The sequence below is a fragment of the Thalassophryne amazonica genome, chromosome 8 (assembly GCF_902500255.1).
Source record: "Thalassophryne amazonica chromosome 8, fThaAma1.1, whole genome shotgun sequence".
NCBI lineage: Eukaryota > Metazoa > Chordata > Actinopteri > Batrachoidiformes > Batrachoididae > Thalassophryne > Thalassophryne amazonica.
The window spans coordinates 6,852,131-6,864,980 of record NC_047110.1 but is presented as its reverse complement, the minus strand read 5'-3'; the positions used below and the strand labels follow the sequence as shown (position 1 = coordinate 6,864,980).

The 12,850-nt window shown below is 42.3% G+C and overlaps 1 protein-coding gene across 2 annotated transcripts in view; it reads left to right on the top strand.

Moving 5' to 3' along the window:
* tango6 (transport and golgi organization 6 homolog (Drosophila)) overlaps positions 1-12,850 on the top strand; it is a 154,038-nt gene that overhangs the window by 70,139 nt on the left and 71,049 nt on the right. Inside the window, exons 8-10 of one of the 2 annotated variants that reach the window (XM_034175708.1) lie at positions 225-287; positions 6,485-6,597; positions 9,056-9,232. In XM_034175708.1, coding sequence (XP_034031599.1) covers positions 225-287; positions 6,485-6,597; positions 9,056-9,232 — 353 coding nt within the window. The remainder of the gene's footprint in view (positions 1-224; positions 288-6,484; positions 6,598-9,055; positions 9,233-12,850) is intronic. The other variant, XM_034175709.1, reaches the window with a different exon arrangement.

Genomic DNA, 12,850 nt, shown 5'->3' with positions numbered 1-12,850 from the left:
TGATTGGACTGAACGCATCGATTTGGTGTGCTGCACTGGTGTTCCATTGGAACACAAACCTGCGCGTGCTGGCTGTTATGAACTACCAGAGCGTTTGTGTCATATCTTCACGGTGCATTTTGTGACTGGTGGCGGTTAAATCTAACCCAAACCTGCACCTAATATGAACCATAATGTCTGGTACCTTTAGGCAGTTGTCTTGACATTTCTACTATTTTCTCCAGTGTAGCATGTCAGACACCCCCCGTGCACGTTATGGACTGGACAAGACTAAAATGTTACTCCAGGTTGGTTTATATCTGTGAATACATATGTAATTGGCACAGTTTTGCCTCTGTAAACCACCACAGTGGAGTTGAAATGACAGACAGATTTTCAGCATTACTTAGAGGTTTCAAAAAATATTACAGTACCTGTCTATGACATACAGATATTTTTGTACATTTTATTTGCAGGTCTTTATGAAACTGATCATTCTCAAATTCAAACTCTTCTCAGATGCATTTTTTCATCAGTATTAGTTAATGTTAGTGCCAGACTGTTATATTTGTTGGCCAGTAATATCGGTCGATATGAGCCTTTCACAAACATATCAGTATCAGAGTTATTTTTTGCTGATATGAAGACTTTTATTTTACTGAATAACCAATACAGAAAAATATTGGTTGTTGAAAATAATGTCATTGAATAGCGTGTCCGACAGAGGGCGACAACAGCGTAATTTAAAATGCTGTCAAGCATGGCTGGGACCCCCATCAACCCTTGGTCACATTAGATATAAGAGACAGGTGGTCACTCTGCTGCCAGCAAGGCGGGGCCAAAATAGAGGAGAAGTCTGTTTTATCCAAAAGCTGAGCGATCAGAGTGAAGGCAGCATGATGGCAGATTGATGTACGTTGGCTGGCTGTTGGCTTTACAGTTATTTATGATAAAGTTCATGTTTATACTGTAAAGCGTCAATCCTCAATTATATTCTTTGTCATAACGGTTTGATAATGAAATCATATAAAAATCTCCCTCTGGGTGGAGGGTGGTATGTTTGTTTAATCTGCGCAGTTAGATTGATCTAGTTATCTAGATTACGATTTGTTTCCCAGTGTAATCTTTACGTGCCTTAACTAAAGCACTCCTTCTGCTGAATCACCTCTAAATTATTTACACATTATTCACTTTGCGTGTTTTTAGGAATCCGCTAGCTTAGCGTAGCTACTAGCTCTTAGCCGATTTAGCATGGCGGCTTCTCCTGTCTCTCCCGCACTTTTCTGCTCTGGGTGTGAAATGTTTAGTTATTCCTCGGCCTCCTTTAGCAGTAATGGTACTTGTAATAAGTGTAGCTTATTCGTAGCTTTGGAGGCCAGGCTGGGCGAATTGGAGACTCGGCTCCGCACCGTGGAAAATTCTACAGCTAGCCAGGCCCCTGTAGTCGGTGCGGACCAAGGTAGCTTAGCCGCCGTTAGTTCCCCCCTGGCAGATCCCGAGCAGCCGGGAAAGCAGGCTGACTGGGTGACTGTGAGGAGGAAGCGTAGCCCTAAACAGAAGCCCCGTGTACACCGCCAACCCGTTCACATTTCTAACCGTTTTTCCCCACTCGACGACACACCCGCCGAGGATCAAACTCTGGTTATTGGCGACTCTGTTTTGAGAAATGTGAAGTTAGCGACACCAGCAACCATAGTCAATTGTCTTCCGGGGGCCAGAGCAGGCGACATTGAAGGAAATTTGAAACTGCTGGTTAAGGCTAAGCGTAAATTTGGTAAGATTGTAATTCACGTCGGCAGTAATGACACCCGGTTACGCCAATCGGAGGTCACTAAAATTAACATTAAATCGGTGTGTAACTTTGCAAAAACAATGTCGGACTCTGTAGTTTTCTCTGGGCCCCTCCCCAATCAGACCGGGAGTGACATGTTTAGCCGCATGTTCTCCTTGAATTGCTGGCTGTCTGAGTGGTGTCCAAAAAATGAGGTGGGCTTCATAGATAATTGGCAAAGCTTCTGGGGAACACCTGGTCTTGTTAGGAGAGACGGCATCCATCCCACTTTGGATGGAGCAGCTCTCATTTCTAGAAATCTGGCTAATTTTCTTAAATCCTCCAAACCGTGACTATCCAGGGTTGGGACCAGGAAGCAGAGTTGTAGTCTTACACACCTCTCTGCAGCTTCACTCCCCCTGCCATCCCCTCATTACCCCATCCCCGTAGAGACGGTGCCTGCTCCCAGACTACCAATAACCAGCAAAAATCTATTTAAGCATAAAAATTCAAAAAGAAAAAATAATATAGCACCTTCAACTGCACCACAGACTAAAACAGTTAAATGTGGTCTATTAAACATTAGGTCTCTCTCTTCTAAGTCCCTGTTGGTAAATGATATAATAATTGATCAACATATTGATTTATTCTGCCTAACAGAAACCTGGTTACAGCAGGATGAATATGTTAGTTTAAATGAGTCAACACCCCCGAGTCACACTAACTGTCAGAATGCTCGTAGCACGGGCCGGGGCGGTGGATTAGCAGCAATCTTCCATTCCAGCTTATTAATTAATCAAAAACCCAGACAGAGCTTTAATTCATTTGAAAGCTTGTCTCTTAGTCTTGTCCATCCAAATTGGAAGTCCCAAAAAACAGTTTTATTTGTTATTATCTATCGTCCACCTGGTCGTTACTGTGAGTTTCTCTGTGAATTTTCAGACCTTTTGTCTGACTTAGTGCTTAGCTCAGATAAGATAATTATAGTGGGCGATTTTAACATCCACACAGATGCTGAGAATGACAGCCTCAACACTGCATTTAATCTATTATTAGACTCTATTGGCTTTGCTCAAAAAGTAAATGAGTCCACCCACCACTTTAATCATATCTTAGATCTTGTTCTGACTTATGGTATGGAAATAGAAGACTTAACAGTATTCCCTGAAAACTCCCTTCTGTCTGATCATTTTTTAATAACATTTACATTTACTCTGATGGACTACCCAGCAGTAGGGAATAAGTTTTATTACACTAGAAGTCTTTCAGAAAGCGCTGTAACTAGGTTTAAGGATATGATTCCTTCTTTATGTTCTCTAATGCCATATAACAACACAGTGCAGAATAGCTACCTAAACTCTGTAAGGGAGATAGAGTATCTCGTCAATAGTTTTACATCCTCATTGAAGACAGCTTTGGATGCTGTAGCTCCTCTGAAAAAGAGAGCTTTAAATCAGAAGTGTCTGACTCCATGGTATAACTCTCAAACTCGTAGCTTAAAGCAGATAACCCGTAAGTTGGAGAGGAAATGGCGTCTCACTAATTTAGAAGATCTTCACTTAGCCTGGAAAAAGAGTCTGTTGCTCTATAAAAAAGCCCTCCGTAAAGCTAGGACATCTTTCTACTCATCACTAATTGAAGAAAATAAGAACAACCCCAGGTTTCTTTTCAGCACTGTAGCCAGGCTGACAAAGTGTCAGAGCTCTATTGAGCTGAGTATTCCATTAACTTTAACTAGTAATGAGTTCATGACTTTCTTTGCTAACAAAATTTTAACTATTAGAGAAAAAATTACTCATAACCATCCCAAAGACGTATCGTTATCTTTGGCTGCTTTCAGTGATGCCGGTATTTGGTTAGACTCTTTCTCTCCGATTGTTCTGTCTGAGTTATTTTCATTAGTTACTTCATCCAAACCATCAACATGTTTATTAGACCCCATTCCTACCAGGCTGCTCAAGGAAGCCCTACCATTATTTAATGCTTCGATCTTAAATATGATCAATCTATCTTTGTTAGTTGGCTATGTACCACAGGCTTTTAAGGTGGCAGTAATTAAACCATTACTTAAAAAGCCATCACTTGACCCAGCTATCTTAGCTAATTATAGGCCAATCTCCAACCTTCCTTTTCTCTCAAAAATTCTTGAAAGGGTAGTTGTAAAACAGCTAACTGATCATTTGCAGAGGAATGGTCTATTTGAAGAGTTTCAGTCAGGTTTTAGAATTCATCATAGTACAGAAACAGCATTAGTGAAGGTTACAAATGATCTTCTTATGGCCTCGGACAGTGGACTCATCTCGGTGCTTGTTCTGTTAGACCTCAGTGCTGCTTTTGATACTGTTGACCATAAAATTTTATTACAGAGATTAGAGCATGCCATAGGTATTAAAGGCACTGCGCTGCGGTGGTTTGAATCATATTTGTCTAATAGATTACAATTTGTTCATGTAAATGGGGAATCTTCTTCACAGACTAAAGTTAATTATGGAGTTCCACAAGGTTCTGTGCTAGGACCAATTTTATTCACTTTATATATGCTTCCCTTAGGCAGTATTATTAGACGGTATTGCTTAAATTTTCATTGTTACGCAGATGATACCCAGCTTTATCTATCCATGAAGCCAGACGACACACACCAATTAGCTAAACTGCAGGATTGTCTTACAGACATAAAGACATGGATGACCTCTAATTTCCTGCTTTTAAACTCAGATAAAACTGAAGTTATTGTACTTGGCCCCACAAATCTTAGAAACATGGTGTCTAACCAGATCCTTACTCTGGATGGCATTACCCTGACCTCTAGTAATACTGTGAGAAATCTTGGAGTCATTTTTGATCAGGATATGTCATTCAAAGCGCATATTAAACAAATATGTAGGACTGCTTTTTTGCATTTACGCAATATCTCTAAAATCAGAAAGGTCTTGTCTCAGAGTGATGCTGAAAAACTAATTCATGCATTTATTTCCTCTAGGCTGGACTATTGTAATTCATTATTATCAGGTTGTCCTAAAAGTTCCCTAAAAAGCCTTCAGTTAATTCAAAATGCTGCAGCTAGAGTGCTGACGGGGACTAGAAGGAGAGAGCATATCTCACCCATATTGGCCTCTCTTCATTGGCTTCCTGTTAATTCTAGAATAGAATTTAAAATTCTTCTTCTTACTTATAAGGTTTTGAATAATCAGGTCCCATCTTATCTTAGGGACCTTGTAGTACCATATCACCCCAATAGAGCGCTTCGCTCTCAGACTGCAGGCTTACTTGTAGTTCCTAGGGTTTGTAAGAGTAGAATGGGAGGCAGAGCCTTCAGCTTTCAGGCTCCTCTCCTGTGGAACCAGCTCCCAATTCAGATCAGGGAGACAGACACCCTCTCTACTTTTAAGATTAGACTTAAAACTTTCCTTTTTGCTAAAGCTTATAGTTAGGGCTGGATCAGGTGACCCTGAACCATCCCTTAGTTATGCTGCTATAGACGTAGACTGCTGGGGGGTTCCCATGATGCACTGTTTCTTTCTCTTTTTGCTCTGTATGCACCACTCTGCATTTAATCATTAGTGATCGATCTCTGCTCCCCTCCACAGCATGTCTTTTTCCTGGTTCTCTCCCTCAGCCCCAACCAGTCCCAGCAGAAGACTGCCCCTCCCTGAGCCTGGTTCTGCTGGAGGTTTCTTCCTGTTAAAAGGGAGTTTTTCCTTCCCACTGTAGCCAAGTGCTTGCTCACAGGGGGTCGTTTTGACCGTTGGGGTTTTACATCATTATTGTATGGCCTTGCCTTACAATATAAAGCGCCTTGGGGTAACTGTTTGTTGTGATTTGGCGCTATATAAAAAAAAAATTGATTGAATTGATTGATTTGGTCCTCAAGATCTGGTCCTCTCCCAGAGGCCTGGGAGTTTCAGGGTTCTGTGCAGTGTCTTAGCTGTTCCTAGGACTGCACTCTTCTGGACAGAGACCTCTGATGTTGTGCCTGGAATCTGCTGGAGTCACTCCTCCAGTCTGGAGGTTACAGCCCTGAGTGCTCCTCTTACCACTGGGACCACTTTGGACTTTCACATCTGCTCCAGTTGCTCCTTCAGTTCTTGATACTTCTCTATTTTCTCGTGGTCGTTCTTTCTGATGTTGCTGTCAACTGGGATTTTGCCACAATGATCACAACTGCGGTCTTCTGTCTCTTGTCATCCACCACAGGTGGATAGTGTAGTGGTAGAATTGCTGCATTTGGAGTAACAGGTCATGGGTTCAAACCCCAGTCAGGCCACACATCCGGTAAGATAAATAAAGCCATAACAGCTCGGACGTCGCCCGAGTTAACAAAGTCTGCATCGGTTGTTGAAAAACCAGGATACTGATGGGAAATGGGCTGCTGAAACAAGACATGTATCCTGAAACTGTGTGTGTGTGTGTGTGTGTGTGTGTGTGTGTGTGTGTGTGTGTGTGTGTGTGTGTGTGTGTGTGTGTGTGTGTGTGTGTGTGTGTGTATATACAGGGTCGATGTCAAATTGTCATTATTGTGTGTAGAATTGTGAGGGAAAAAAATGAATTTCATCCATTTTGTAGTACGGCTGTAACATAGAACAATGTAGAAAAGGGGCAGTGCTGTGAATACTTTCTGGATGCACTGCAGGCTTTGGTTTTGTGGTAACAGAAGAGCTTTGGTAACCACTGACTTGTATCATAACCTTCTGTTGTCATTACGCCTCTCGTACAGTGTTTTTTTTTTTTTGTCAGATCTGTGTGGTGGGAAACAGTCCATCAGTTCTTCTTCTGAAAGCTATGGAGGAGGTCCTTCTGGTTGTGTTCACACTTTACTGTTTCACCAGGCACAACGTGTCCCATCTACGGTAAAGAGTTCTCCACATTACTCCACATTTCCATGAGGGCAAACTGTCCTCTAAAATGTCCTTGTTTAGGCTGTGAATATAAAGTTGGAGAGCAATTACCAGCCCTCCTCCTGGGGATCACCTGATTTGTCCTCTGCTCACAGAAAATAAAGAGTGTTAGTGGTGTTTGTCAGGAGACACCAGGAACCTCATGTACAAAGACTTGTGTGGATTTCTTACTGAAACATGTCGCACACCAAAACCCAGAAGCACAGAAATAAGCACAAAAATATTCAGATGTATGAAAGTGTGCGTAGACATGAATCCACGCTTATACATCCCACTGTCTGTGGAATTGAGCGTGGAACCAAACTCCTCTCTGGCCACGTCCTATTTAAATATGCAATTTCATGTAAATAGGCCCTTTGAGCAGGGATTCCCCACAAGGTCACATCAGACAACATGAACACAGAAAAGAAAAAATTAGACTACAGATGACTGGAAATTATGTGAAGACACCCAGGGACAGTTTATTCAGTACACTGTTAAACAGATTAATGATAAAACTGGAAAAATGTTCGTGGGAGCGACAGAACGCGCGTGTGTGTGTTATTTATTTACGAAATATGGCTAGCACAGATGCCTCTCAGCAAGAAGGTTGTGGGATCGCTTCACGCCCTTTCTGTGTGTTTTCATGTTCTTCCTGTGTCTGTGTGGGTTCCCTCCAGATGCTCTGGCTTCCTTCCACATCCAAAGACATGCAGGTTAGATGGATTGGAAACTTCAGATTGTCCGTAGGCTGTGTGTGAATGTGTTTGTCCACTTGTGGTCCTGTGACAGGCTGGCGTCCTGTCCAGGGTGTTACACCCTATGACTGCTGGCATTGGCTACAGCAACCGCTGACCCTTAATTGGAGTAAGCGGGTATAGAAAATGGATGGATGGAGTTTCTGATTGTTGCTATATTTTTGAATAAACTGTCCGTTTTTCCTCCTTTGTTGCTTCAACATGTGTTTCTTTGAGGGTATCATCAGAAATCATATCATTGTCAGTTTGCTGAAAGACTGAACAGTGAGTTGCCCCTAGTTACTCCGTAGTGCCTCCTTGTGGCAGAAAAGCTCAGCACAATAACAGTGTTGGGCACAGCTAAGCAAAAAGTCTGCTTTGATGACCACTAATCCGCAAACTGAAAAGTTATCTTTTATAACGCTAAACCAATAAACCTCTACAAAATTTAGCAGAAGTTACTGCTAACTTTTAGTATTGACTCGGTCACGGCCACATCTGTCATTATCCTAGCACCTGGCAGCTACGAGGAACAGACAGGCTATTTTGGCTCTGCCCTCTCACGTCGTGACAATCCCACCTGTTTTGAGCGCCAGACACTGTATATAAAATAATTATTTTGTAGCTGATTAATCATTTTCTGTCAGAGCTTGGCAGTTGAAAACACCTCTAATCGCTTCTGGAATCTCAGAGGACTGTTTCATCTGGACCCTTTTTTCTCTCCCTGTCTCATGCACTGAGGTGGAGAACGTATTTGGAACAGCTTAATAGGTAAGTATTTGTAATGTTTATATTGTAATAGCTTGATAAAACAGTTGCATGTTCATTCCTTCTTCATAAGCAGCTGGAAAAGTATGTTTATGATGGATTTAACATCTTGTTAATGGATCAGATGAGCGCGTGTGTGGGTGCACTGATGCAATGACTGGTATTCAAGACGAGCATTTACGCACAACGCGAGCACGCAAAAGAGCGATTTTGCAGTCAATAACTGACGAACACAAAGTCACACAAATCACCGGTGAGCCGCGGAAGAAATAAAGCCAATGAGAAGAAGTGCATTTAATGACTCTGGAACACAGGTGAACAGCAGCCTGGTGCACGGATGTACACACCAGCTGGACTGTACTGGAGCGTCTGTTTTTGGACTGTGTTTAAAATATGTCACAACATCTTGAATGGATGCTGTGAATTGAAAACCCACATTTTAAAGGGACCAGGTGTGGGAGGGCTGGAGGTTTGGACCAAACCCATGCCGGAACGTGCACCAACGTCACGTTACATGGTGCTACATGGATCATATATGGCTTGACATGGATAATATGCGGCAACACGAGCCGCTCGAGGCTGGACGGGACTCAAATGACAGGTCAGTCGTGGCTCACTAAAGACTGATACCTGGCACATACAGAGAGCCACATAGAGGCTTCTTCATAGCGGATACTTGATAACTTAAAACGTGGGTCATTCTTCGAATAATCGCTGACACACCCATGCGTGGCTCATTGTTCATGGCTTATTATTTAACTAACATTGTAGTATACTCAGGCAGAACCTCTAGTGGCTTTATGCCCTAAAAGCACACGGACATGCTCACAGATCTCCATGATGGACAGATTGTTCTCCAGTAAACACGTAATCTTCTTGCTCGGCTATAATTGCCGAATTGATTGTGTGTGCTTTGTGTTGTGCAGCGCCCCCTGTCAGGAGATTTTGCTCTGGTACTTAAGCCGCTCTGAGGAGTCTGGAGCTCTGCTCATGCTTAGGCAGATATCAGGTCTGCAGGAACAAAAGAACCAGGTTCCACCAGACTTCTGCTTCACCGCTGGAAGTGAGGGAGGAGCCAGGCTGATCCAGAGAGAGAGCTGCAGGTACCCACATCTCACCAAATTCATGTGGTCATCACCGACGGTGGTGTGGCCTTCCTACTCCTTGAGGTTACGTGTTTGGGAGGTGGCGGTGTAATGGTTTGCACATTGGATTAGGATGCCAGCGATCCGGGTTCATGTCCCGATTTCAGCCAAGCTCCCAACTGGCTCTTTTAACGGGAGCACTGGGGAGGAGTGGTGGTGATCTGCATCCACCTCGAAAAATGTACTTTTACATCTTCCTTTAAAGGACACGTTGCACAGAATTCACAACAACTCAGATTTTAGCTGTTTGAGGTCATGTGATAATGAATGTGTATTAATTTGTGCACTGATGTGAACGGTCTGTAAGCATACGCCAATCAAAGCAACCCATTACAGTACTCATGTGTCGGAAACACTTGGAAAAACAAGTACTTGTGAGTACCACTTTTTCCAAATGTTTCTGACAGTGTTTACGCACTCTGAGCAAATGTCCCAGTGCGATGTTGAATGGAATGTAGACAACCTGCTGCTACCTTTAAGAACACAGCTGCGGTTTAATTGCAAAGTTTAAATAAGTATGATGTTGTATCGTGATGACTCGTTTTTAAAGTAATAACTGTTCATTTTGATGCAGTCACATTAAAACTAGTAGCCGCGCTTCACTGTGAGAAGACATATCACATGTGCACGTTAATCTGTCATGAACGTCTCTAGAGACACAGCTTTGTGCATGTACATAAGTGTCATTGATGCAGTATTTGAAAAGTCAAAGAAAAACACCTGTGTTCAGGCAGCCTGCAAAAACAGCAGCGAGTTCCACGGGCACTTTCATGTGGTAGCTATAATGGGGTTAAAACAATGTCCTGCTCTAGTGCAAACAACAGACTCTACACACATCTGGATCCAAAATCTGACAGACTCTCAAAAAGTTTAGTATTTTGGGGTGAAGGGTGTCTGTGCCTTCTCTTGGCGGAGCACTGACTTGGGTGGCAAGCAATGCTCGTGCACAACCGTGAGCTGGTAGAAAGTCCTGAAGCTGATGACTTTTTCCAAGCATTTTCTCACAGGTCCACTGATCTGAATGAATGCTGAGCATCGCTGTTGTACAAATGGCCATTATTTTCATGATCTGATGTTGTTACGTTTGTTCTTCTCTGTCGGGTCGCCATTGTGCTGTTTCTGCCTATGCTCGGACTGACGTCGCCCGCCCAAAAATGCCAAGTGAAACGTTTTCCAGAAATGCACCTGCTTGACTCTCTGAGCGAGAGGCTTAGACCCCATCACACATAGCATGAATGATGCTGAATGGAGTTAGAATGATGAACCAGCCCACATCCGAAAAAGTGCCAAGGTGCAGTCTGAAAACGTTGGACAGCAGTCTCAGAGCAGACGACACGGGCGTGCCCATTGACATTGTTATGTTTTTGCTGGACACAGCTGATACATTTCAGAATGATCTCAAACTCTTCTCAACCTAAATAAAGTACTTGTTCCATCTCGGAAAAAAGGATGCTGCCCTTTTCCTGTGAAGTTAGTCCATTATTCCCTCCCATTTAACCCATATTATAAGAATGTCAAACACTAGTCACTTTTCCATTTCATGATGAATACCACAACACAAGGTGGTGATTGATGGCTGAACACAGTACCAGGTTCTGCAACATTTCTACTCTGCTGTGATTTTGATGTTTGCAGTTCCCTGAAAACTACTGAGTTTTAGACCCAGGGGTGACTTGAGCATTTATTTGCCTGTCTTAAAACCCCTGTCACACCTCAATGATTTAGCCAGCGTTTGCTGAGTGTATTAAAAATGCTGGCGTACGTCTAATAAGTTATGGGTAAGTTTTGTATGAGTTAAGAGCATGTCGAAGCACAGTGGTATGCGTCATAGTACTGTGAGGTGGTCAAAACATTTTGGGCATGCACAAAATTTTCGACATATGTCAGTGTATGGCTCATACGGAACATTAGTTGTAGGTAAGTTATGGACACACCCACACGTTACTTGTAAGTGACTCATAAGTCAAATGCGGCAAGATAATGTTTAGCGTACCCAGAACATATTTATAAACTATGAGTAACGTGGTGTGAACTTATGTTTACGAAGACCTTCACCGTGGTGCTGTAGAGGTATTTTTGAAAACATGGTGTATGTCATGAGAGTTTAGATCTATTTCTGAAACAGATATATCGATCACCAGGAATGATGTTCCTGCTCACTGCAGAAAAAGCACACTGCTCAGGTCAACCAATGATACTGTCAGTGGTATGGAAATGGAACCTTCAGCAGGATTAGGTCTTCAAATGTTGATCTCCTAGCTGAGAATAGAGTTGATGCAAGCAGGGCTTCTCGCACCTCATTGCACCTCTACCATATGGCACTGTCTGAGCTGAGACAGGACCAAAATGTTAAGAATATTGTGGAATTTCAAGAAAATAAGTTCATATGTTTTGATGAATTTAGTTTGAGCAACCTATGGTGAGACCGCTGTCTCATAGGTCTGTAAAACTTAGTTACTGCCAAGGTTAGATATAGCTTTGGTTAAGTTCACATAACCTTTTTTTGGATAAAGCTTTTGTATTAATTCTTTCGAATATATATTGATAAGTATTTTGTTCAGCTAGAAACAGAATTTTTATTGTTATAAGAAAGTTTATTTTTTGGCTTCTATGTCAGTAAAATATAACTCAGTACTTAAAATGACAGCAGTCAACCAAAGTGCTGTACATAATTAAAAAGAGGGCTCCAATTTACCCAAATCATAAATAAATAAATTAATAATAACAATAAAATTACAACAGGCAATAAAACAAATGAAAGACAAAGTAAAATAAAGAGTAAAAAGTAGTAGGAAATAATTTAATTTGATTGAGTTTTAATTTATTTTATTTACATAGCGCCAAATCACAACAAAGCTGCCTCAGGCGCATCGCATAAGTAAGGTCTAACATTACCAACCCCTAGGGCCAGCACACAGGCAACAGTGTTAAGGAAAAAAGTCCCTCAGATAACAATGAGGAAGAAACCTCAAGCAGACCAGACTCAAAGGGGCAACCCTCTGCTTGGGCCATGCAACCGAAAGACTACAAATAAGATAAATTTGTCAGCATTAAGCAACAGGAAAAATAGAAAAAATACTAAGTGAAACAGAGATGTAATCGCTCATTTCAGAAATGCCAGAGAAAAGAAATAGAGTTTTAAAGAGGCTTTAAAAGTCTCTAGGGACAGGGATGATCTAATAATAAAGGGGAGTCTATTCCAGAGTCTGGGGGCAGCCGCTGCAAAGGCTCTGTCACCTCTCGTCTTTAATCTTTTTTAGGCACCTCCAGCAACAGTTGGTCAGAAGACCTTAAGACCTTTGTGTCAAAGGCCTTTCAGTGCGAAGGAGCAGCGACTCTACTCAGAGCTCCCCACAGATGACGAAACCTCTCACCCTGAGGAAGCCCAATTCGGCCGCTTGCACCCGCAATCTAGTTCTTTTGATCATGATCCAACCCTCAAGACCATAGGTGAGAGTAAGAATGAAGATTGACCAGTAGATCGAGAGCTTCGCCTTTTGGCTCAGCTCCCTTTTCGTTACAACAGTACGGTACAGTGAATGCAATACCGTCTCTGCTGCGCTGATTCTCCGGCCA